The sequence below is a fragment of the Pelodiscus sinensis genome, chromosome 13 (genome assembly GCF_049634645.1).
Source record: "Pelodiscus sinensis isolate JC-2024 chromosome 13, ASM4963464v1, whole genome shotgun sequence".
Lineage (NCBI taxonomy): Eukaryota > Metazoa > Chordata > Testudines > Trionychidae > Pelodiscus > Pelodiscus sinensis.
The window spans coordinates 17,870,956-17,898,548 of record NC_134723.1 but is presented as its reverse complement, the minus strand read 5'-3'; the positions used below and the strand labels follow the sequence as shown (position 1 = coordinate 17,898,548).

The following is a 27,593-nucleotide window of genomic DNA, read 5'->3' as shown; positions in this document are numbered from 1 at the left end:
TACTTTTGAATTTCTTAATGTATTTAGAAAGGATAGCAAGCCAAAAGTGAAGTATCATATAGTACAAATATTTTGACACCCAGAGCACACGGCATACAGCGCAAGATATATACAGTGTGACTGCTTTGGAAGCATATACAGAGAATCGCAGCTTTGATTACTTAAGTTAAACTTGATCTCGTAGACGGGCCAGTCTCTGAGACAGCTCATCCTGCAGAATGTCAGAATAAAAAAAAATTATTTTGTATTTTACTTTTTAAAAGCTAATACATAAGACTTGCACTATCATTCACACCACAAACACATTAGTAAGCAAAACAAACAAGAGCCAGATAAGAATTTGTATTTCTAGGAGACAAGTATTAATTGACTGAACTGTAACCGTCATTTAAGTACTAGAGATGTAGCCGTGTTAGTCTGGTCTTGCTGAAACAAAAGACAGGACGACTATGCAGCACTTTAAAGACTAACAAGATGGTTTATTAGGCGATGAGCTTTCATGGGCCAGACTCACTTCCTCAGATCAAGTTGTGGAAGAAAATTGGCATGACCATATATACCAAAGGGATAAAATAAAAAAAAAAATGAACACGCATAAAATTGACAAATCAGATTTTAGAACGTGGGGGAGGAGGGAAAGGGGGAGGTTAGTGTCTATGAGATAATGATATTAGGGGTGATAATTGGGGAAGCTATCATTGTACTGGGTAAGGTAGTTAGCATCTTTGTTAAGGCCCATATGTAGAGAGTCAAATTTAAGCATGAATGACGTCTACACAGCAACTTTATTTTGAATTAGCTAGCATTATTTCAAAACAACTTAGTCCATATCTACACAGCAGGCAGTTATTTTGAAATGTCAAAATATTGTCAAGATACTCCGACTCCTGTAACCCCCATTGTACAAGCAGTAAGGGAAGTTGGAGGAAGAGTGCTTTATTGCAAAATAAGTGCTGTGTGGACACTTATTTTGAAATAAGCTATGCAATTGATGTGGCTCCATTTGTGTAGCTTATTTTGAGTTAAGTCCTGTTGTGTAGATACACTCTTAGTTGCATCCTCAAATGAACCAAGCACAAGTTCAGCACAGATGAGAAATGGAAGTAGAATGGTGGCTCCAAACCACCTTGTACCTCTGCCACTTCCAGAACCAGTGATCAAATGAGACCTTAGTGCAGGCTGGAACTTCTCCTTTAACATGATTTGTCTAAAATAGTTCCCTAAAGGGTTATTCACTAATGCACATTACTCTAGAACTAAAGTCTCAAATCTTTCTTCACCAGGTCAGGGGAAGCAAGTGGTGTTAAAACTGACACAGCTGTTACTTCTGCTGAAGTTTTGCCTAGTGTCAAAGGAATCCTGAGCTTCTCATTCAGAGCTAGCGTAAGGCCCCTATGCATCACTTCAGGAGCGTAGGGGATCTTAGCAAGAGAAAAGGATCTGATGCAATGTATGCACAGGATGGCCCTGAGATAGCGACAGAGGAAAAGTTAAAAGTATGTGCACAACTAGTTTTACTTACACATTGCACTTATTTTGTTAAATATAAAACTAATGTATTATATGGTCCTAGAGGTTTGCAAATAAATTTCAGTATTAAAATTTCATGTACAACAGTAACCTTTTTAAATAAGAAAAAACGTAAACAACAAATAGTCTGGTAGCTTTAAAGACTAACAAAACATGTAGATGGTATTATGCGCTTTCGTGGGCACAGCCCACTTCTTCAGATGACTAGTTCCAGACATCCAACCCTCCAGTCATCTGAAGAAGTGGGCTGTGCCCACGAAAGCGCATGATACCATCTACATGTTTTGTTAGTCTTTAAAGCTACCAGACTATTTGTTGTTTACGTTTTTCCTGTTACAGACTAACTTGGCTACCCCTCTGAAACCTTATAAATAAATGTGATATATGATCTATTAGAAAAGTTACAAAGCAATATTTACCTGCTCTGTGGAAGCAACACTTGTGCCAACAGAACCCATTTGCCCCTGGGGCAGTTCCATGTTCAGATCAAGGCTACAATTGAAAACACAAAACAAATATATATCATGAATATCAATATGGCAACAGGCCACAGCAGAGTGTAAGCAGTTCACAAATGGCATTCTGTGCAGTATGCAGGCACCAGAGTCTTAAGCACAACCTAATACTTTGTATGTCAGTTAATTAGGCAGGCTTGATCAGGAAAGTGGGGTGATCACTAAGCAAAGAGTTTGTCAAAGTTAACAGCAATAATTGCTGAGATGATTAGCAAAGTTTCTGGTTCCTGGGGATGCTTTTGAATAGTATCAATGGGTTAAGCAAGTCTCAGATTGGAGAGACGGTATGAAATGCTACATCAGAATTTGAATCCAAAATACATTAAATGAAGGTAACTGTACATATCCCCGCAGAGGTAGTACGGTGCACTAATTCTCTGTCCCTCCCAAATCCACAACAAAGCCCAGTCCACAAGCAGGGATGATGTTTTCATGCCTATGGGCCAGTGTGCTAATGGCAGTGAAGCAGTAACACCAACTCCTTACAAAGACGACAAGAAAGGCGTGTAATTAGCACATCGGGCAATGGACTAAAAGGAACCTCCTGGGTCATCAAGTTTAGTCCCCTGCCATCATTGGCAATATCCTCAGCTCAAAATTGACGAGAGAGAGTAAAAGCAGAGTTGACTGATTATCTAGTTGAAATATCCTGGGCTCAAACATTTTGTAAATTAAAATAAATGATCCTTGCTGCCTTAATAAACGCAGACAACACAATATTATTAAACATCTGTACTTAATATATTATATAGCCTTGCCCCCCACTCATTTCTATTATAAGATCACAATAAAAAATGGATCATGCTCAAAGAGTTGAACCTATTCATATACATGAAACACACCATAAATTAGGGGTGTTAAATTTAGATTAATTGGCTAATCAAATAGTTGATGCAATTTGCCCCAGGGCTATTGCTACACTTCAAAGGTGAGGCTAAAGCGCTATGGGGAGCATGGGGCCAGCGGGGGACTCAAGTAGTCCCTTGGTGGCCCCATGCTCCATGTGGTGTTTCAAAGGGGCAGTGCCACAGGGAGCCCGGAATCAGTGAGGGAGTCTCCAGCTGACCCCAGATTCCATGCTTTGAAGCACCCCCCCCCCTTCTCTTCCATGCCCCTTTGCTGCCTCTTTCTGATAGAGGCAGCAAGTTGGAGGCGTGGGAGCTACGAGTTGTTCACATTCCTACCCTAAATAGGTTTAGCTATTTCAGTATGGTCCCTGTCTTTGAAGTGCTTTTTAAATTATAGAAATAAACTGCTCTAGTTCTAGACTTTATCATAAATAATCATGCAAACACTACATGGTGGTTTATAATCTCAATCTATTTTCACTCAAGAAGATTTGAATCACAATATCCAGAAGTGAAAGCACAGCATATATACAGCCACTTGATTATTTAGCTGCACAAGAGTAGCACATTTAAAGTGAGGGAAATATGAGGGTAATTTAATTAAAATCAAATACAAAGTCCAGATGCAACTGCCCCTAAAATACACAAATACTACTACTACTCATTTATATTATACTCACCCTGCTTCATCCGCCATTTCCTGTAGAAGTGTATCCACTTGGTTCTATAGCACAAGAAATAAAAAATGAGTCAGTTTCTATTATATTTAAAAACAAGATTAATAGTACAATTTGAAATAAGCAAAAATTCTACTGTCTTATACTGGAGCATCTGTGGATTTTGAACATTTATAGTACTTTACCACCAGAGGGAGCTATAAGAATTAAGAATAATCTTATACTATGTCATGCAAATCAATTCTCCCAGTTTAACTGCCAATCTGTAATATTTCCAGATACAATTAAGTCTAATCTTTTATGTACAAATCACATCACTTTAATATCCTAACAGAAATGTTACCATAGTCATCACTATTTTGAAATTAGGGCACAGAAAGCATCTTCTCCCAAAGTCGACTTCTTTATATAATTCTTAGAACAAAAACTTTTTACTCTTTGGAACCATTTTTTTAATTGTGATACAGCTGACATTGGTATGCTTTTTTAAACTAAAAATGTGTATTAAAATTTAATCAAAGTTCCATACATTTCTAAGGAAAGGCTGACAATTTCATACTAGAATAGCACCCCAACACATAAGATGGGGGTTTGATAGTATGCATAACATTTACATTAGCAGCTCAAACTATTCTTTTGTTCACAAGGTAGCAGGTTAAATTGAAAAATTCCTCAACTCCTGTAACATCTTTCAGAAGCCAGAAGGAATAGAAGAAATGACATCATCTGTGCACAGCTGATTAATATGATAGTTATTAATTGCAATATCAATTATTCTTACTTGTGGTGTTGTTAATGTAGTTGTGTTACTCATTGTGTCTTCCATCTGTTGCGTCTGAACATCTAATGTTTCAAACTGGTGCTCAAATTTGTCCATTAGGGCAGATATCTGCAGATAAATAAATATTATCAAACTAAAAAAACTGCATGTATACCTCCGAGTTCCAAATAGTTAAATTTATATCTACCTTTTCCAAGTTCATGCTCTTCAATGTAGCATCCATAGATTTAACTACTCCTGCCATTGATTTTGTTACCTGAAAAACAAAAACAAAAAAAACCCACAATACGTAAAAGATATAAACCTAACATAAAAAAACCCAAAACGCATAAGGAACATAATTAGTTTGGTTAATCCATTCTGTTTAAGTAGACTTGTTTGTTCTCATGTTCTGTATCTAAAGAATTGTTACAGCTCTGTAGTAGTGGTGTTTATACAGCTATTTAAGGGTCTGTCAGGTTTTTTTACAATAAACGATATTTTTTCAGAATTTTACAGTTTAGCTGTAAAACACGATCGTGGCTCAATCTCTATGACTAAGACATTTCACAAATAACTGGGAACTGAAACCTAGATAAGCTTGTTTGAGTTACGACTGGGGGCTAGTAAGCCTACCTACCCTGGTTGTAACTGTGAGAAAGTGGGTAAAAATTCAGAACGTCACAACAACCTATAACAATGGATGTTGAAGGTAAAAGATGTAAAAGGGAGACCAAAAGCTGAGTTAGTCTAAACAAAAAGGCCTACTAATATTATTCAAGGTCTGTGTTAAATTCATACTTGGCAAAAAAAGAAATCAGTGTTGAATTGGAAATTAGACTTAAGTGGTGATCAAAACAATAAGGAAACAAGCTATCCCAGTCATTGATTCCTTCAGAGCATCAAAGAGAGACTTGGGGACATGAGGAATGTGGACACTGGCTGACAAAGACGAGAGAAAGGGAAGGAACTAACTTTACCATTATGGCTGTCACACTCATTGTCTCTTAGGAGTCCAAAATCCACTGTCACACCACTGGGCTCCCACATTAGGTCAGATATTTAGGGACCCAGATGGCATCGTCACCAGCACTGCTTCCAGCTGACTTCCAAATGCCACCTTGGATGTGAGACACTGTCGCTTCTCAGCTCCTGACTCCTATCTCTTTTCCTTCACTATCTTATAGCTTCACTTTTCTAGCCTCCTTTTTCCTTCTATCCAATAAGATTCTGGCTAAGTGATCAAGGTTGTATATTTCACAACACTGCTGTAAGTCTGCAACCAGAAAGAGGCAGCTAAATGTGATGCCCTAGAATAGCCCACTGCTGGTACAAGCTTTCAAGGCCTGAATGTGGCTTCTAAGACGTTAGACAGTGCTTGTGTTTCTCCAGTAACAAGGATACAAGCAAAAGTCAACACCAGAAACAGAAGCTGCATTTTCTATCTTCAGTGCTCTTTTGTTTTCCATATGTGCTTTTCTTGTTTCATCTTAAAGAAGGAGCAGACTAAGAGCAACAACAGCTTTAGCACCAGCCCCTCTCAAGAAACTTCTCTTTTCCCAAAAAGGACAGTTACCACAATCTTAAAAACCCTAACCATCTAAAAGACTGTCCAACAAAGGGATTTTCTTTTCAAAAACTTTCTAGACACAGGAAAAGGAAACAAGACACATTAAACTAAAGCCTTACTTAATACCTTTCATTTCAAATGCTTCAGTTGTTTTTCCTACCTTTCTGTATCTTTACAACAGGGAGGGGGAAGGAGGGAGTAAGGGACAGGGTTAAAGGTAATGGTGTGGTATTAATCAGGTGAAGTTCCTTTTATACCAAATCCCAAACTCTATTTAACACCATTCAATATTGGACAGTTACAAAGTCATGTTAAAAAAGGGGTAAAAAAAACGAGTGGTCCTGCAGAAAACAATGTTGTCATCTGAAGAAGTGCCCATGAAAGCTCATGATACTAACTATATTTTTGTTAGTTTCTAATATGCTATAGGACTATTCATTTTTTAACTGCTTTTTTAAAGATACAGACTAATTCAGCTACCCCTGAAACTTTTAAGGTCATGTTAACGCCTTTAACTCTTTGAGCCCATATATTCTATCTAAACTAATATGACAGGATGCACTAAAAACAAAGACCACTACAAACAAGGCCATGAAGCTTTATAAAATTGATTTTTAAAGAAGCTTTTCAGGCCTACAATAATAGTTTCATGTTTCTGTAACATCTTTGCTTCCTATGATATCCTTGGATTTCCTACCCAAATGTGATTTAATAAGCTCAAACTAAAGTAACAGGTCTGCAGCAATAGCCTTGAAAGTATATTAAAAAATGTGGACACTAGACAGGTCACTGTGAGCCAGGACGATTAAAGACAAGTGTACTATTGTCCAGAAGATTATAAAGTATTGTTACATATCTATTTTTCATAATTTATAGCAGAAATACTTTCTATAGGTCTTTTTGGAAACCCACAAGAAAGTAATTACTCAAATACACCTACTTGTAGACTGAAAGGGTTTTATATTTAAAAAATTTTGAGTCGAGACACTGATTTAAAGTAGGATACATTGGTTAGCCAACAGGAAACATTTGTCTCCTGTAAGTACTATAAGTGACATGCAACAATGACATCAGTACCACATAAGTAAGGCCCTACCAAATTCACAGTCTATTTTGGTCAATTTGATATTAAAATAATAAATTTCATTATTTCAGATATTTAAATTTGAAGTTTCACAGTGTTGTAATTGTGGGGGTCCTGACCAAAGGAGGTGGAGGAAGGTTCAGAAGGTTATTATGGAGGGGTTGTGGTACGGCTATCCTCATTTCTTCATGACTGCTGGTGGCCATGCTGCCTTCAGAGCTGGGTGGCCAGAGAGCAGCAGCTGGTGAACAGGAATCCAGAACTTATGGCAGAACCACCATGACCAGCAGCACAAGAAGTAAGGATGTTACTGTATGGTTTTGCCACCCTTACTTCTGCACTGCTGCTTTCATAACTTGGCCCTTGATCAGTAGCTGCCACACTCTGGCCATTCAGTTCTGAAGGCAGCAATGCAAGAATCACAGTGGCATGGTATGGTATTGCCATCCTTATCTGCACTGCTGCCTTCATACCGCAGTACCCAGCCAACAGCCAGTGCTCTCCAGCCACCCTGCTCCGAATAACTTTGTGTCCCTCCCATCTCCTTTTTCTGTCATAACCCCCAAGTTGAGAAACAATGGTCTCTCCCTTAAAATCTGTATGGTATAGAATAAATGCACATAAAAGACTAGATTTCATAGTCTGTTACACATTTGGTATGGCAGTAAATGAGGCAGGGCACTACACATGAAGGATAGTGGCATTAGGTCAACTAATTAATTCATAACTTTCATAACCAATGCTTCCTACACAATTTAGTTGATTGTGCACCACAGCTGAAGTCATTCCAGTAATCTTATTCATTCAGGCTGCGTCTAGATTGGCATGATTTTCCAGAAATGCTTTTAACGGAAAGGTTTTCCATTAAAAGCATTTTCGGAACAGAGCGTCTAGATTGGCACGGATGCTTTTCCGCAAAAGAACTTTTTGCAGAAAAGCGTCCGTGCCAATCTAGACGCGCTTTACCACAAAAAAGTCCCGATCGCCATTTTCGCGATTGGGGCTTTTTTGCAGAAAACAAATCTGAGCTGTCTACAGTGGCCCTTTTGTGCAAAAGTTTTGCGCAAAAGGAACTTTTGCCTGAACGGGAGCAGAATAGTATTTCCGCAAGAAGCACTGATTTCTCACAGCAGGAAGTCAGTGCTTTTGCGGAAATTCAAGCGGACAGTGTATATAGCTGGCAAGTTTTTCCGGAAAAGTGGCTGATTTTCTGGAAAAACTGGCCAGTCTAGACACAGCCCCACTGTTTTAGGGATAGAATTGAAACAGTTTAAAGGAGAATCTAGGTTTTAGCTGTCTAGAGCGTTTATACATGGAAGTATGAAAATATGCTTACCTTGCCCATTGTTACTGCCGTTTGAACTCTTGCTGCTACAGCATCTACCCTGGCACTCATGCGCAAAAAATTGATTGCCTGATTCTTCTGTCGGATTGCATTTTCTGCATGTATTCTTGCAACTTCAGTATTACCCTTCTGGATTGCCTGTTTAAATAAAAGCAAATCATCTCTAGCAATAATTACTCATAATTCATAATTATCCCTCAAATAATTCATAATTATCATTCAAAAAAGCCCTTATACTTTCAAAAGTTAAGCCAAGGTCCAATTCAACTCCTACTGAAGTCAATGGAAAGATTCTAAATAACTCACATGTAAACTAGATCAGTGCCTGCCAAATGTTTTGAGCATACAGACCCCTTTTCAAACTATTAATAATAGAGCTGTTTTCAAACATTCCATTACTTGATAATTATTTGAAATGTATAATAGTTCATGTTATCTAAACAAATTAGTAGTATTGAGAAATACTACAGGATATCCACATTGAAATATAACAACTTTGAGGTGCCATATATTTGTACTGAATAATGCAAACATAAGAATATGTACACAATTCATAGGTAATATGCTTAAGTTACATTTGGTAAATGGGTACACGTTATTAGGGTACATTAAGGTACACATTCAACATATGCAGCATTCCTAGCACAGATGATGTCACACTGATCCTCAATTTCCCTCCACACATTGTCTAACGCCGCAGATGTCAATCTGAAACTCAGAAGAACATAGAGATAGAAACTTATATATACACGATGCGGTACCTGTGCAAGATTCAACCATCTCACATTCATACATAAAAAATTATAATGCTTCAAAGTTGTTACATTTCAGCGTAGACACCCTGTACTTTACTTGCTTAACAAAGTGGCTGATGCTGTAGTGTAGATGACAGAATGTAGATATTGGTTGGATTGATGACAGTCTCAGCCTAAGGCTGATTCCACATTCAGTCGGCTCTGGTACTTCGATTTTAAATACAACCAACGATTTTAATATAACCAACACTGGAAATCCAATCTCACAAACATAAGTTGTTGGAAAAGGCATCAGGTATTTTGCAGCCTTGTAAGAAAGTTCTGAACACTGAGTAACAATTTATAGCCAATAGTAAGACATGGGGCTTTTGTTTGAAGACAAGCATCAACAAGGTGTCACATGATAGTTCAGTGAGATTCGGAATGTCAAATTTGAATTCTTGGGATTTCAAACTTGTGTTCATGTCAGTATCGAGGTCCACAAACGAGTTTCTGATCCAATTATTGTTTATATTGGTACAGGAAAGTACTCACACAGCTGTCTTTTGAGATTTTGAATCTCTGATTTCACATTTTACCTTATGTATGAGTTGCATTTCTGAGCTAGCCAAAAAATAGGACAGATTTGGGAAAGAATCATAGTTGGACTGATCAAGTCACGATGTCCCTAATTTCTTGGGGCCTAATTTCTTGATCATAGCACCAATTTTTTCATGGGCATGGAAGATGGTCACAGCTTTTCCCTGTAGACTTAGATTAAGTCCATTTAGGTAGATGAAGATATCAGCTAAATAAGCCAATTTAGCTAGCCAAAGAAACTCAATAAGGTGATGAGAAAGTTCAAAATGATGGTATAGCAAAAAAATCCTCACTTAATCACACAATTCAAACAGACACGAGAACCTTTCCTCTCAAAAGGCAGCAAACTTCCCTGTGAAGAAGTTGTTAGCTGTGATCACTGGCCATCTCACCACACAAAGCAGCAAGTAGTCTTGAATTCAATGGATGCGGCTTGATGAAACTGACAATCTTCACCGACTCGTCCAAAACTATCGTTAGGTCAGCACGTTTTTTTTTTTTTTTTTTTTTTTTACAACTAGCACTAAGGGTGCCAATGCTTTAACTCAAGTGATTACTCCAGTGTACTGGCCCAGTCATTGCATGAGCTCCATCAGTACTGATCCCCACACATTCTGACCAGTCAATATCATGTTCCCTCATGAAATCACTCAACACCTCAAAAATAGCCTCACCTGTTGGGGGTGTGGGCTAGTTATGTTCAGGACTAGTCGGTTCTCCCCGCCCCCTTGCTGCCTCTATAATATAATATAGAGGCAGCAAAGGTGGGGGGCGGGGAGAGGAGTACTTCAAAGCAGCAGCGCCGCAGAACTGAGCCAGGACTGAGTCAGCTGACCCCGAGCTTCACGGAGCTGCTGCCGCACATCTGATCCCTGGTTCAGCTATGCGGCACTGACCTTTTAAAACGCCGCCGGGATCAGCTGTACTGCCGAGCGTGAAGCCTGGGGTCAGCTGGGGACAGCGGGGTCACCGGGATCAGCCCGGGTTCCAGGGAAGTGACACATGGAACCCAGGGTCCATACGGCATGCAATGCAGCATGGAGCCCAGGGTCAGCAGGGGAATCCGAGTCCCCCGCTGACCCCAGGCTCCATGGCTTTGAAATGCACAAAAGCCCCTGCTGGGGACTCTTGTACATTTCACAGTAGGCACCCGTGTGCAGCCCGGAGTCAGCGGGACTTCCCATTGGCCCCGGGCTGTACGCGGATTTCCGCATTCCTCCTTTGAAATGTACAACAGCTCCAGCGGGGACTCATGTACATTTCAAAGGAGAAATGTGGAAGTGCCAATGGACTAATCAAGTAGTCAATGGAAATTCCATTGACTAGTCAATGAATTGCAATTTAACATCCTTAGTGTGCGCAAAGATTTGCAAGAGAAGTCCTCTCGGACTTGTCTGTTGTAGTCATAACTGATGACTGACAGGAGGTTTGAATGGTTTGTGATATCCGTTGACATCAATTTGCAAAGAATTGAAGTGACTTTTCTGCACTTTCTCAGCTAGTTGTTTGTTAACATTCTGAGCCATTTTGGCAATTCTGTGCTGAACTGTGTTTCTTGAGAGAGAAATTAAACCAATCTGTTTGCCAGCCTTGTCTCTGAGCATTGCACTCACCATCTCCTTTGCTGTGGGTAATATCAATTCTTCTCCAATGGTGTGTGGTTTTCCTGTCCTCACTAAGGAGCTGAGCCACCCGCTAAGAGGCTTCCATTGTCTTAGCATTGTCACTGCCTGTGACTATGTAAGGGTATGTCTACACTACCCCGCTAGTTCGAACTAGCGGAGTAATGTAGGCATACCGCACTTGCAAATGAAGCCCAGGATTTGAATTTCCCGGCCTTCATTTGCATAAGCGGGGAGCCGCCATTTTTAAAACCCCACTGGTTCGAACCCCGTGCAGAGCGGCTACACTGGGCTCGAACTAGGTAGTTTGAGGTGTACCGGTAGTTTGGAATAGGAAGCCTAGTTCGAACTACCTAGTTCGAGCCCCGTGTAGCCGCGCTGCACGGGGTTCGAACCAGCGGGGTTTTAAAAATGGCGGCTCCCGGTTATGCAAATGAAGCCCAGGGAAATTCAAATCCCGGGCTTCATTTGCAAGTGTGGTATGCCTACATTACCCCGCTAGTTCGAACTAGGAGGGTAGTGTAGACATACCCTAATGGATTAATTTCTTACTTTCCTTAAATTCTTTAAGTTTGTTCTCAAAAAATTCAATTGGCTTAGAAACATATTCACCATGTTTCATTTCAATGTGACACTGAAGATTAGTTGGTTTTAAGTTCTCATTTGACAGTACCACCTTACCGGGTAAGCATAATAGATATGGCTCAGATTCACTGCCAGTCCATATAAACCATAACTTCAAGTATACATCACTTTATTTTCATGTTTTCCATTTACTTTGTGTTTTGAAGTGGAACTTGACGTTCCACAATAGTCTCCCGGTTCCTTTCTTTTCAGTCTCTGTATTAATCTACAAATACATTTTTCCTAGCCCAAATCAACCCTTCCTACCACTCTAATAGCTTTTGAAAGGTTAGACCAGAGTAACATTCACATAACATGATCACAAAACTAAGTATTTAATATATTACACAATATACACATATGTTAAAATGTGTAAATAGTTTTATACACTGTACATTTATTTTAATTTCTATTTTAAACTTTCTGTGGACCCTGTACAGTACCATCACAGATCACCAGCAGTCTGTGGAACATAGGTTGGGAACCACTGAACTAGATGTTGTGTCCTATGCATTTGAAAATATGTCTGAAACTTTCAGCTCTCTCCCAGAGCTTCAACACAGGTAAGTCTAGGAAATAGTATATGATGAAGTAGCATTCTAGACTTACATTGCTCTCAAGCATCTAACCTTCAAAACAAATAAAGTATCCAATTTTTAATCAAACAGAACTCAATAAGAATACTATGTCTAGTAATATTAAAACAGGTAGCTGGTATACCTCATTACAGTTTCATAAACAGCAAAATATCAGAACAAAATATATCTCTTCTTTGTTGTATATACAGAGGGTGCCTCTTTACAACAATCCACATATTAACAACTTGTCAGCATTGTCAGTTTTGTATAATTGTCGAAATTGTGATTCGACAGAAGTGCCACGTAACTGGCAATAAGGAGTAGCAGTGTCGCTGAAGAGTACACTTTCCTCCCAAATATATCCATTCTTTTGCTATCTCTCTCAGTTGTAGCATTTTTATACTGAGGAGCCTTGGACCGGTGTTGCGCAGAGTCTCTGACTAAAAAATTGGGCAGGGGATAGGTAAATAAATATTCCATCCCTTTCAATGGGACAAAGTACTTCTTGTCCACTCTTCTGTTTGTCGGTAGGGCAGAGGCAGGGGTCTGCCAAATCTCCTTCAATGCCTCCATGATTGCCTCATCTAACTGGAGTTCTATTTTAGCCTGGTGAGGGGGGCTGGAGATTTTTAAGGAGGCAGTACTCCTTATCCTGCACCTCCACCAACTGCACCTCCTGACGTATTGCAACTCTCTTACACAGATCTTCAGGAGGCAATACATCGCCTGGAATTACAGCTTTGTCAGGGGAAGATGATGATTGGTCCATGGGGGAGTGTCAGGTTGCTGTTCCTTCGCAACTAATACTTGCTCTTCTTCGGGTTCTGAGTGATGTGTTTGGGATGATGAGCTCTAAGGCAGTAGCAGAGGGTAGTGGTCCTGCAGCAATACAGAGGCAGGCAGATATCTGGGCGATCTACCGCCACAGGGGGGCCATTCTGTAGACCGTAACTGTTGGTGATGATAATAGCTGGAGTAGTAAGGTGTACGGCTGCGATAACTGTAGTGGTAATGCGATCTCCTACGTGAGAAATGTTTTGAAGAGTATGCACCCCTGTGCTCTTCCCAATACACATCATGTGGTGACAGCATGGATGAATGAGGGAGTATTACTGAACCCTAGACAAAGGTGGTAGGGAAAGAGCAAGGCACCTCGAATAGTGACGAGAATCTCTCCGCGGTGCCGCAGGGAACAGGGATAGAGATTTTTGATGTGGCGAGTATGGAGAAGCCTGCCATTCTGCTTGAAGGGTGTGTGGGACCAGTGACCTCAGTGCCGCTGGAGAAGGTGCCAGTGCCAACATAGGAGAAATAGAACTTGGGCTCGGATGTCTGTCTTTGCAGGGGCTTTCTTCAGTACCGAGAAAGTATCAGTCCTCTCCGGTGCCAGGTTGGACTGTGACCTGGGCTCCAGAGCTGCAGGTGCCAGTGGTGCCACTGTGGCCAGCACCAGGGTCTTGGCAGATGGGGCAGCTGGTGCCGACGTCGATCTAAGTGCTGTCGGAGTCCGTGGTATCGGCACTGAAAGTGCTGTCTCTTTCGTTTTTGTGACTGGAACCACCTTTGCATGCAAAGAGGTGGTGCCTGACGTCCCAGGCTTATCCCTGGTGTTCACCCTGCTGAGCAGCACTGGCAGGAGGGAATGTGCTGGTGAAGCCCACATCTTTTTTGCCGGAACTGATCCTCAAGAGAATGCACTTTGTTTTTGCACGGTAGCAGGGTCTGCGGAAGCCATGGACACAAAGACCAATGACTGGAGCATCTTGTCAAACACAATCATCCGGAGGTGCATTTCCCTATTGCACTGGCCCTTGCTGTTAATTTCGAACAGTGAGAGCATTTCTGAGGCACATGAGCCTCACCCAAGCAGGATATATGAAGAATGGCTGTCTGAGGCCAGCATGGGTTCGCAACACGTGTCACACTTCTTAAAACCGGGAGAACCCGTCCTCTTTGGTTTGATCTTAAGTCTGTTTGGGTTTTTTTTTTTGTTTAGGCCTGAAAAGGGTCAGCAATAAAGAAGGTGTTTTTTTAAAAATGCGCTACGAACTAAGGACTATAATTATTAACTACAAACTGATTATATAAACGATAACTAACTAACAACTCTCTTTGTTTTTTCTGACTAGACAAAGTTGAAGAGAGGAGCTCGCTCCATCCGCAGCCAAGGATGGTTGAGAGGAACTGATGGGAGCCGGACCGTGTTCGTGTGCAAAAGGGCGCGAACACCTTGAGGCACCAGCCATGCATGGACAGTCTGGATGACTACTGCTGCTCAAAACTCCGATCTGCAGTGCCAGGACGAGTCCACCATCTACACTGGAGCACCCATGGGGACATCACTCAAAGAACCATGGTTTATTAGTTAATCCTACCAAATACCACCTTCCCCCTCGTCCCCCGCTACCTCTGTATCAGAGACTACAGTACAGAGGGGCTGCAGGGAGCCAGTCTCAGGGGTGCTGGTTTTTAAGGTGGCTCCCCTCACAGACCCCAGACTGCTGCCTATGATAGAGGCCCTGGCTGCAAGCCCAGCCCCTGGGGACTATCGAATAGTTGTGTAACCGATAATATTTTATGCAGTTACATGTCTATTCAACTACATGATATCTAACATCCTTAATCCCTGCCCACACTGGCTAACACCCATTAAGGGACCTATTCTCCACGAATTATCTAGTTCTTTTTTGAACCATGCAATAATCTTGGCTTTCACAAAATCCCCTGTCAAAGAGTTCCACGGGTTGACTGTAAAGAGAAACTTTCTTTTGTTTTAAATCTGTGGCCATTAATTTCATTGAGTGCCTCCTACTTCTTGTGTTATTTGAAGGGGTAAATAACGCTTCCTAATCTTTCCAAACGATTCATGACTTTATATACCTCTGTCATATTTCCCCCTTAGTCATCTCCTTTCCAAGCTGAAAAGTCCGAGTCTTTTTAAGCTCTCCTCATCTTGAATGTGTTCAATACTCCTAATAATTGCTGTTAACCTTTTCTGTTTCTTTTCCAAATCTAATATATCTTTTTTTGAGAAAGGATTAGATAGAAAATATATTGCATCTATATAAATCTATAAAAGCGACGAGGAGTCCTGTGGCACCTTATAGACTAACTGAAGTGTAGGAGCATAAGCTTTCGTGGGCAAAGACCCACTTCGTCAGATGCATGACCCCTCTGATATATAAATCTATAGTACACCCATTTATTGTAAACTGTGCAGATCTGGTCACCCTTTCTCAATAAGTCCTAATATTCTCTTAGGTTTTTTGATTTCCACTAGACATGGAGTAGATATTTTCAGATCTCTTTATTTATGAACTCAGCTAATTTAAACCCCATCATTTTTATGTATATTTGGGATTATATTTTGCCACCTGCATTTATCAATACTGAATTTCGTCTGCTGTTGTGTTGAGTAGTTACAGTCAAAATTTTAAGTCCAAATAGAATCATAGAGCAGGAAGACACCTCAGGAGATCATCAAGTCCAGCCTCCTGCCCCAGGCAGGACCAATCCCAACTAAATCCACCCAGCCAGGGCTTTGTCAAGCGGAGACAAATACCTCTAGGGATGGAGATTCCACCACCTCCCTAGGTAACCCATTCCAGTGCTTCACCACCCTTCTAGTGGAATAGGTTTTCCTAATATCCAACCTAGACCTCCCCCACTGTAACTTCAGGCCATTGCTCCTTGTTCTGCCATCTGTCACTACTGTGAACAGCCTTTCTCCATCCTCTATGGAAACTATCATCAGGAAGTTGAAGGCTGGTATCAAATCCCCTCTCACTCTTCTCTTCTGCAGACTAAACAAACCCAAATCCCTCAGTCTCTCCTCATAGGTAATGCGCTCCAGCCCCTAATCATTTTGATCACCCTCCGCTGGATCCTCTCCAATGCGTTCACATCCTTTCTATAGTGGGGGGCCCAGAACTGGACACAATAGTCCAGATGTGGCCTCACCAGAGCCTAATAAAGGGGAATAATCACTTCTCTGGATCTGCTGGCAATGCTCCTCTTAATGCACCCTAGTATGCTATTAGCCTTTTTGGCTACAAGGGCACACTGTTGACTCATATCCAGCTTCTCACCCACTGTAATCCCCAGGTCTTCTTCTGCTGAACCGCTACTTAGCAATTGAGTCCCCAGCCTGTAACAATGCTTGGGATTCTTCCGCCCCAAGTGCAGGACTCTGCACTTGTCCTTGTTGAACCTCATCAGATTTCTTTTGGCCCAATCCTCTAATCTGTCCAGGTCACTCTGGACCCTATCTCTCCCCTCCAGCATATCTACCTCTCCCCCCTAGGTTAGTGTAATCTGTGAACTTGCTGAGGGTGTAATCCATCCCCTCAGCCAGGTCATTAATAAAGATGTTGAACAAAACCAGTCCCAGAACTGATCCTTGGGACACTCTACTAGAAACCGACTGCCAACCTGATATCAAGCTGCTGATCGCTACCCGTTAGGCCCAACAGTCTAGCCACCTTTCTATCCATTTTACAGTCCATTTATCCAATCTACACCCCCTTAACTTGCTGGCAAGAATATTGTAGGAGACCGTACCAAAAGTCAAGGTATATCACATCCACTGACTCTCCTATATCCACAGAGCCAGTTACCTCATCACAGAAGCTATTCAGATTGGTCAGGTATGACTTGCCCTTCGTGAATCCATGCTGACTATTCCGGATCAGAAGTTATCCCCAAAATTCTCCAAAAACTTCCTGTATACTGTCTGTATACTGCTGTATTGGTCTCCCAACAGATGTCAGGGTAATTGAAGTCACCCATGAGAACCAGGGCCTGTGATCTGGAAGCTTCTCTCAGTGGTCTAAAGAAAGCTTTGTCTACTTCATCCACCTGATCCGGCCATCTATAGCAGACACGAAACACAACATCACCCCTGTTGCTTCCGCTTCTAAATTTAGCCCACAAATTCTCAACAGTCTGTTCTCCCTCTAAGTAATGGAGTTCTGAGCAATCATACTGCTCTCTAACATACAAGCAACTCCTCCTCCTTTTCTCCTCCGCCTGTTCTTCCTGAACAGTTTATACACTTCCATGACAATCATCCCACCAAATCTCCATTATTCCAATCAAATCATAGTTCTTTAACTGGGCTAGGGCTTCTAATTCTTCCTGTTTGTTGCCCAGGCTTCTCGCATTCGTGTACAAACACCTTAGATAACCAGTTGATCACCCTGCCTTCTCCATCTGAATCAGGGGTCCTCCTTTGTTGCTTGTTCCTCCTTGCGATTCTTCCCAGTGTCCAACTTACTCCCTTACATCAGGGCTTTGGTCACCATCCCCCAACAGACCTGGTTTAAAGCCCTCCTCTCTAGGTTTGCAAGCCTGCCCATGAAGATACTCTTTCCTGTCTTGGTTAGGTGGATCCCATCTCTTCCTAACAATCCTTGTGTCCGGAACAATATCCATAAAAAATAAGCTGCAGATATCCACATCCACATCTTCAGATGTGGAATGCGAATACCTGCGGATTTGCAGGGCTCTACAAGTTACCCAGTTTTGTGAAATCCCTTTAAAATTCTTTGCAGTCTGCTTTAGACTTAACTATCTTGAAGAAATTTTTTATCATCTGCAAATTTTACCCAACTCACAATTTATCCTTTCTTACATCATTTTAGAACATACTGAACAGCACTGGTCCCAGTACAGACCTCCAGAGGACATCACTATTTTCTTCTCCCCATTTGTTTTCTATCTTTAACTCGAGTGTTTGAAAATGCTTTTGGGATCATCAAATGATCTTTCGCTTATTTAACCACAAGCCTTTTGTTCTCTTAATCACCCTACCTCTGTTTATAAACAACCTGCCTTGCTGCATCCAGCTTCCGAACTCATCACATATCACACTCTGGCTAAAACTTTGCTCTTTAAACAGAAAGTGTGATCACAGCACCAGTGCTGAGAAGCAAGATCTCCGAGCACTCTGTAAACCAACTCTACAAGGAGAGTAGTTAACTAGCCTGGTTCATACTAGCACTTTACTGTTCTGTAACTTACTGAGCTGGGGGTGTGTGCCTGTGTTGGTTAACACCTCTTATTTCAGTTTATACTGCCACTTGGCTGTAATGTAACTTTCTGCTCCAGGGATGTGAAAAAAAACCCACCACTCCACTCAAGAGCCGCAAGTTATAGTGCTAGGGATATTAAATTTCGATTAAGTATTCAAATAGTCAATGGGATTTCCATTGACTATTTGATTAGTCGATAAGGACTTTCAAGTTCCACCTTTGAAATGTACAAGAGCCCCAAAAGGGGCTTGTGTGCATTTCAAAGATTGAAACTTTGTGTGGTGCCCCAGCGGGGACTTTTGTGCATTTCAAAGTGGAAGCGCCGCATGGAGCCTGGGGTCAGCGGGGGACTCGGAGTCCCCCTTACACATTTCAAAGTTGGCACTCCATAGCCCGTGGCCAGCAGGGAGCTCCCCGCTGACCCTAGGTTCCATGTGGGCACTTTCGTTTTGAAATGTACAAGAGCCCAGTGGGGACTCCCTGCTGGCTCCATGCTCCACATGTCGTGCCAACTTTGAAAGATACAAGAGTCCCAGCAGGGGCTCTGGCTCATTTCAAAGAGGAAGAGCAGCATGGAGCCTGGGGCCAGCACAGGACTCTGAGTCCCCCGCTGACCTCAGGTGCCATGCAGCATTTCTGCTTTAAAATTCACAAGAGCCCCAGCGGGGACTCTTGTACATTTCAAAGTTGGCCGCTGCTGGGCCCCTGCTCTCTCCCACGGAGCTGGAGCTGGCTTTTAAGCTGCTCCCTCCAGCACCCCCTCACTTCCCCCTCTTGCTGTCTCTTTGTGATAGGGGCAGCAAGGGAGGGAAGAGACTTGTTGACTAGTCAATTAGTCGCTTACATCCCTAAAACAGGCACCCAGTGTTGTTAGCTTCTCTCCTCATGGATGTGGTTTATATACTTTCTTTCAGTGCTTCTGCCATGGCCACACTTTCAATTTAAAGTGCTGCCATGGCTACGCTTTAATTTTAAAAGTGTAGACAAAGCCTCAAGTATGTTGCAGTTAAGAGCTCTGAGGCTAGGGTGAGTAGACCCTCGTACAAAATGTGGGGGGGGGGGGGAACAGGGGGAAGAAGGGGTGGAGAGATAACCACCACCGCGAAAAATACAAAGGCAGAGCTAGAAATCAAGTTACTGGCTTTCATAATTCATGTTACCTGTGTCAAACAGGGAAATGAAAGTCTCTGTGTAGAGACAAAAGAAGTCTCGCAACAACAAAAAAGCCAGTCCCGCAGCAATGAAACAGCAAGTTAAATTATATTCCTTATTATTCCTATAAAACCAACAGAACTGACAACTAAATTCAAACTGAAAGATCAAATTCTGCCTTCAGGCATATCTGTGTAATATACATTGAGGCAGCATTTAGTTAGCAATAAATGACTAAATAGGAATTGTGGAAGCACTAAAAATATCTTCCTCTTTGAACATATGAACCATATGAAGTCAATACGGACATCTCTTTCTACCCAAAAACCCGCCTGTGACGGCACGTTGGGGTTTTCCCACCTCCTGCACCCCCGAAATGGCACGAACAGACTTCACCAGCCAGTAGAATAGAGGGAGTTTATTGCTTCTCCAGGATACAGCACAGCACAGATGTAATCTGGTTCCAGGGCAGGCCTAGGATGCCTCAGCACCCCTTGATATGGGGCGGGGAGTCTCGGCTTCCAAAACCGCAGCCTGTTGCTTAGGCTGCTTCCTCCATGATCCCAGACAGAGACTAACTAACTCTCTTCCAGCTCTGCCCCCCAGCCAGGGGCAGCATTCCACCGTCCTTTGTTTCTCTCCCTGGGGGGTAGCTGGTCAGACAGGTTAAGAGACCCTCTTTGCATAATGACTCATCCCCTGTCTTGCTGGGCCGTGGTACCGACAGCAGCCAGGGGGGGTTACCACAGAGCCAGCATAGAAACCAGCAAGGTACCCCCAGTATGTCACACCGCCTAATAAAAATAAATGTAAAACCCTCAGAAAAATCAACCTAAAAAAGGAAATTATTTAAAATCAAAATTAAAAATCCTACCCATAAGCAGAGGTTTTAACCTCAAAATGGAAGAAGTGCCAGAGACTTCCTGAAGTCCATTTAGAACTTTATTGATTTTAGATGGAAGGTGCTTAGGTACTATGATGATGAACAAAGCCTTCAGCTAGCCATACCAGAAAATAATCCAGTTTAACTTCTGGCTCCCAAATGAATTTGAAAGACTTTAGTACAATACAAAGTATTTAGTACAATACTGAATAAATCCATTATACAATCAGAAACCAGAGAGAGAATTTTAAATACAAAACTGCTCTTTCAGATGATTAAGTGAAATTTGTGTGTCACAAGAGCTTCCTTCTGCTATCACAGTACTTTAAACAAGAAAAAATAACTTCCAAAATAATGAATTCATCTAGTCAACTAGAATGATGAACATTTTAAAGGGGTGTTAGAAATGGGAAAAATATGTGTGTGCCCTTTTTGCTACTTTACAATATTAAGAAGTCCTGAAAGATATCTCCTGTATTATTCCTTTTGTCTAAACTTCAACTCGTCTCACTCTAATTTTATGGACTGGAAAATGACTAGTATTATGATATCAGACAAGAGATTGAAAGCAGAACAACCAAGCTTTGAGTTTTATCCTGATGGCTTAAAGCTTGCCTCAAGATCTATTTAATGTCAATGTTTAATATGCACTTGGGAGAAAATTCAACCCTCTTAGCACCTCAAATAGGTCTGACACACCTCTGAGTCCTCATAAGACGCTCAATGTGTTCTCCAGGAGAATCAAACCACACAGAAGTTGATGTATTTTTTTGCCTTTTTTTAAAAAACTTCAGGCTACTTTTAAACAGCTAAAAAGATATGAACCCTATTTTTAAAATTTTAATGTCACATTTAGTAATGTGTGAATCTAAGATAATTTAGAGAAATATGGTCAAGAAAAAGTGATTGCACTACAAAAACACTGTATACATATTTTAAAGACAAGTCCAGTGTTAATATGTACAATATTTTAAAATATTAAAAATATTCTGACAAGAGTCGCAAATACATTACACCCAAAAGGAAATATTACATTGCCAATCTACATACATTTCTTAGACTCATAGAGCTGGAAGAGACCTTAGAAGGCCATCAAGTCCAGCCCCCTTGCATTCATGTTTTATTACAATGCACAGCTGGAAAACTATAGCAAAATACAAGTTAAGAACCTGCCTAGCACAAAAGAAAACAAATTAAGTACAGATTGAACCTCTCTAGTCCGGCACCCTTGGGACCTGACCAGTTCTGAACAAGAGAATTTTCAGGACCACAGGAGGTCAATATTGTCTAGCAGCATTGCCAACAATTCCACTGATTACTGGGCTGTTAGAGAACTTTTAGGGGTAAATTAGAGCTAAATAACAGCACAGAACACAGAGAGCGAGGACTAGTGGCTGTAAACAAATTTTATGGGACCATGGGAAACTTGGCCATACCCATGAAAAGTGGACATCTGGCTAACTAAAATCATTCCAGAAGACTAGAATTCTGAACTAGAAAGGTTCAACCTGTAGATACGCATGCGTTATTTTCATTACTTACCTTCTTAATTTTAGCCTTTTCAATCTTTTCTTCTTTATCACACTTTTTGGCATTCCTGCTGAGCTCTTTGGCAGCAAACTTCAAGTTAAATAGGTGTTCTGCAATGCATATTAAGGATCTACAAAATATTACAAATACTGAAAATATGAACAGGTCACTTTCCGTTTGATTTAGTAGCCTATTACATGCATATTGTATTTCCTTCTGCAAATTTTAATATTGGTAGGTCAGCCATTCAATTTGCATAAAACTGAAACTGAACAAAAAGATACTTTATTGTGATTGCTCTTGTTGATTTTTCATTGTCCACATTGTTCCTTTTGTCATCTTAGTTCTAAAGTTTAAAAGCCATAGTTTGGACATTTTTTTAATGTTTGGAATCAAAATTAGCTTAATTTGATTAACTCAATTTAAGTAGTTAAAAGGAATAAAGAATGCTGTTCTTTCAAATGTATGCCTATATAGGTAGGATGATTCTGAACCCCTAGGAATCTGAAGATAATGATAGTTTTATCATGGACTTCAAACAGAACAGAATCATTGCAATGCTAAACACTTCTGAAATGCCATCCCTACATACATACACGACATCTATCCAGTTTTAACTTTTAAAACTCTATGAAGATGTTTCCTTCTGTTAAGGAATTCTGTGATGCCATAAACACTCCCCATCTCTCCTCCCCCCCCATATAAAAAATGGTCATCTTAATTATAGTAAATTTGAAATGAAAAACAAAGCAACTAGGGATGTGAAAAATTTATTTTTGAAAACATGTAACCACTGACTTTTTTAACGATTACATTTTGCACACAGGAAGGACATGCCCACAAGAGGGTGAAACCGATGCACCCAGGCTTATCGGTTAATCGTGTAAACAAGTACACACTAACATCCCTAAAAGCTACCATGTCATTCTTTTTCACCTCATCCATCCCTATATCAGGTAGGAAGACAAATAAGAGATTTTACCACAATGTGCGCTATAACACCTGGCCATGACAAGATGAGGCTTCAACAACATCCTTCAGTTATAAATCTTTACTTTTACTAGATAACAATGGACAATTTTGTCATGTACTGTTTAGTGGAGTAGCACTGCCCTTATGTAGCCTACAAATATAAAAAATCATCATAAGTAAATAAAACTTCCTCTGGCATAAACAAATGTTTTATTTAAGACTCTAGAAGGACGAATCATTTCGTTTTAGAAGGCAAAGAATGATTTTGCTGAAACCATGTTTGTATTCATTCAAAGTAGTTTCCCACCCTACTACAGCAGTTCCCAAATGCCAGTCCATGGACTGGTGGTGGGCCGCAAACAGCTGCTTGCTGGGTCGCGGCATGCTACCAGGTCATGCCACACTGCCTCAACCCCACTCACTGGAGAAGTGCACAGTGAGTGGTACAGTGGGCGGGTGCTCCAGGGGTCTCTGCTGGGCCTGCATGTGCATATGGGCCGAGCAGCATTGGGAAAAGAGCGGAAGATACGTGTGTCTCATGCCTCGCAGGAGCAGGCCCAGCCCCAGGGAAGATGCCACCTGCCACAGGCTGCTCCACAAGATCCAGAAAAGCAGCATTAGCAAGCTGTGGAGCGCATGCACGGAACCGAAAGTCCACCAGTCTTCGCTTCCTTGACGGGCCCTTCTAAGCCCCTAAACTGAGGCATCTCTATGGCCCGCAGCTGCCACTCATGCATGGAATTGTGAGGTGGGGGGAGCAGTGGTGGCAGCAGCTGTGCTTCTGCCTACCCACGGAGGGGAGGATAGGTGAGAGCACCAGCCCCATCAGTGTGATCCTGGTGAGCTTGGACAGTCGCGGCAAAAAGCTGCTCTTCTGCTTCCCTTTCCATCAGGGTGCATGCAGTGCCCAGCCACTCAAGCCAATAAGTGACAGTGCAGGGTCACGGGCCAGGTGCACAAGAGCTTGGTGCCAATCGCAGGGGAAGAGTGAGGTGGGTTGGGCTCACCCTGGGCAGCGCTGATGGGCTGGAGGTGGGAGCTTGCTTGGGGGCCAATGCCCAGACGCCGGGGGGGGGAGGGGAAGGTGTCCTGAGGCAAAGGGAATGAGGCAGGAGGGAAGCGAAGACAGACAATGACCCTCATAAAGTGGGCAAACCTGGAGAAATGCTGGGTTATTCATTGTGTGCATACAGATGCAATGCAAAATAACATAGGACTGCTTAAAATTAATTACCATCATGAATGTGAAAATATGCAAATAAGCTGTTCTAATGAATATGCAAATGACTCCACGCCAGTCCATCAAAAGTTTTTGAATGAGTTTGCCAGTCCGCAGTATAAAAAAAGGTTGGGAACTACTGCCCTAATATATACTCATTAGTTGGCACAAGCAGCAGTGAACAATCTTTTAATTGTTAATAAAAAATACATTTATGCAATGAATTTTCTGTAGAATTCCCCCCCCCCCCCCCCTTAAATCATACACACTACACTTTGGCTTGTGAAACCCTGGCTTGAAGGTGAATAGTAAAAAAAAAAAAAAAAAAAAAAAAAAAGGAACTGACTTTGCCACAATGCCTCATTTTTGTAAGAGAGAGGAGTGTAAGTTTGGTGTGCAAACCCTAAGATATAGGTGGAGAACCCATGACCTGCGCCGTTGCTTACTTTCATCCAGAGGAAGTTTCACCCTGCTTCTCATCCCCAGTTGGAGCCACAAACCCAGCTGACCCTACCACGGGCAAGAAGTGCTAAGCTTCAGTGCCCTTCAGCGGGCAAGAAGCCAAGCGCTGGATGAAAAAAAAAAGTAACAAATTATCTGTATGGTTTACTGTCAAACTCACTGTATTTTTTATTTTATTTTTTTTTTTTTTTTTAAGAAAAATGTACCCACAATACTGAAATAATTGTTGGTGTTCATTTTTCTGGGCTGTAAAAGCTAGGTCACCATGTCTTTCAACTCCCTCAGGACTAAATATATTACATTGGCCCGTAAACTATATCACAAGTTAGACCGTTCTGCCTTAGGGACTGATAACAGGCTATAAAGAATTTCATCTATAGGTTGCCAACTGCAATCCAGCTCAGGTAATGATCAGAACCATGTAAAGTATTACATCACTTCCTTAAATCAATGGCTTTGAGTCATGGTGACACACACAAGGATTTTATTTTTAAACTCTCTCAGTTACTCAATGTTTCTATGTTGGATAGCACAATGCATCATTTGTTGCCTCACAGATTTTTCATTCCCTAGCATAGACTTGCTCCAACCTTTAAATGTATCGGTCTCAATATATGGTAACTCAAATGAAATCATACTTCTTCTATTCACCATAATTTATTTGGAAACCTGTTCCAACATTTCATCTTGTCAACATCCTTAAAACTACAGATCAAGATTCTGCTGAGCAAAACATACAGAATAGCATTAAAGGTAAGATCATTTTATATACCAAGGAAAAGTTTATTATATTTTTGTTTATAATGGATATTAAGCATGATTCCTTGCCACTATGAGGAAAAAAAGGGTTCGTTTCTGGCCCCTGCTATGGCCTCCAAGTCAGATGACCCATCCACGTAACAATTCCTGTGGTGTGCAGAAAACCCCAATTGACATAAAGCTAGAATAGATGGCTCTATGTCGTCTCTGTCACAGACTCTGGCTTAGAAGCATGACTAGAATACTATTTCTGGCTAACAGAATAAACCTTTGGTGCTGCTGGCAGATAGATGTAAGTTTGCACCAGGGATTGTCATTGATCTGATCCCTCCCAACTCACTCCAGGATTGAGGGAATGTACAGCTACCTTTACTAAGACACAGTGCCAATAAGATACTGATCAGACCAATTACATAAAACAAGTCAGATTTAAAATGGAAAGGAAGTCTGAAGAGTAGTAAGGTCAAATGGAAGAGAAAGTTTAAATATAAGCAATCTCTTACTACGAACATTATAAAACATAAGAAAATAGATTCTTATAAATAAAGTAACTTTCATCCTCTTCACATCCCACCGCTAAGAAAGAGTGGGAGGAAACTTAACCTTTCACATGCCTATCTAGAAGTGTAACACATAAACATCATATGTAATAGATGATGTTTACCAGTTCACTGGCAGAGACTGGAGCAGCTCCCTGCTCACTGTGGGCAGGGAGATGCTCCAGCCCTGCAGGGTCCATCATGGATAGAAGGACTCCAGAGCAGCCGGAACAGTCTTGTCCACAGCGGATGCACCTCTTTAATCCATTAACTGGTTAAACATCACGTTTAACTGGTTAACCAATTTACCAGGATCTTACATTCCTGCTTCTAGATAAAAAGCTTTCTATTATCCCTGCAGCAGTAACTAGATGTTACCCCCATTTGGGAAGCTAGGTTTTGGCAGCAATGCTTGTATCATTCATGAATACAAGAAAAATCCCAAAGAAGTTCGCTCTCTTATGACAAAAGAAATCCTCCCTTCTCCCATTTAGCATGTTTATTTTCCTTGCAAAACTGGAATAATTCACTTGTTTCCATGTATACTCTGTATCTAAGAACAGAATAATACACAATTTCTGTTATGGTTCTAACATAAGATGATCAATTTATACTTCAGCTATTGCCTTCATCGGGTCTTACAAGAAGGAAACTACCAGTTTCTATTATGCATCATTCCAGACTCTTCCACTTTCCCACATAGCCCAAGATCAAAATAAAACTGGATGAAACTTGCTATGACATCCCCACTGTGACACGTCTCCAACAGGCCTGATGTGGTAAAGGGAGATGGTCTGAGCCCCTGTCAAGGCTTGAATGAATACTGTGCTTTCACACTGAACTGAAATAAAACACTGGGCTGTGCGATCCTAGAAAGTGTCACATGGCTCAGGCCGCTCCCTGCAATCCTGCCAGCCCATCCCCGAGGTGGAGGAGACTGACATTCTAGCCAACAGCAGCGCTCAGTGCCTGCCCGTCGCTGGTCTGGTGAGGAAAGGGGTTTGATGTGTCGCTCAACGGCAGCGTCACTCCCAGGGAGGAATGGGCAGCCCCCTCCCGACGGGGCCCCTCCCCTGAGGGAGTTCTCCCAGGGAGGGGCCCCTCACCATCCCCGGCGGGCCCACTCCTGGCGAGGCCTCCCCCCAGGGTTGGGGTGTCTTCCCTTGCTAGGACCCCTGTGGGGGGTAGGGACTGCAGACACCCGGGGGCCCTGCCCGCGCCTCCTCCCCGCCAGGTCTTGCCCTTCAGCCCAAAGGATACTCTCCATGTTGGACATGACGGCGGCTCCTCAGGCCCGGCCGGCGGGGGAGGCTCGGGGTGGCAGCTCAGCGCTCTCCGGCCCTCAGCGGCTGTTTGGGAACCAACTTCCGCCTTCCCCTCCTGAGCCGCGTCTCGCGCAGGCGGCGGGACCCAGCGCTTACGCGACGGCAGCCGGCAGGGAGCGTCAGCAACGTGCGCGCTCCGCGTGCGCGGCGTGGGGTCGAGGGAGGAGGGGAACGTGCGCGCCGCCGCGGTGCAACTCACCGAGGGGAGACGCCTGAGCGGAGCCGAGATCCCC

At 42.0% G+C, this 27,593-nt stretch overlaps 1 protein-coding gene across 1 annotated transcript; it reads right to left on the bottom strand.

The window, feature by feature from the left end:
• Positions 1-27,588, bottom strand: CHMP1B (charged multivesicular body protein 1B). The gene is made up of 8 exons (XM_075940781.1): positions 27,296-27,588; positions 22,097-22,194; positions 8,321-8,467; positions 4,539-4,607; positions 4,352-4,459; positions 3,574-3,617; positions 1,950-2,022; positions 1-211 (listed from the first exon to the last, which is right to left on the bottom strand). The coding sequence occupies exons 1-8, from the start codon at positions 27,309-27,311 to the stop codon at positions 167-169; spliced, it is 600 nt and encodes a 199-aa protein (XP_075796896.1). The 5' UTR covers positions 27,312-27,588; the 3' UTR covers positions 1-166.
• Positions 27,589-27,593: the final 5 nt, after the last annotated feature.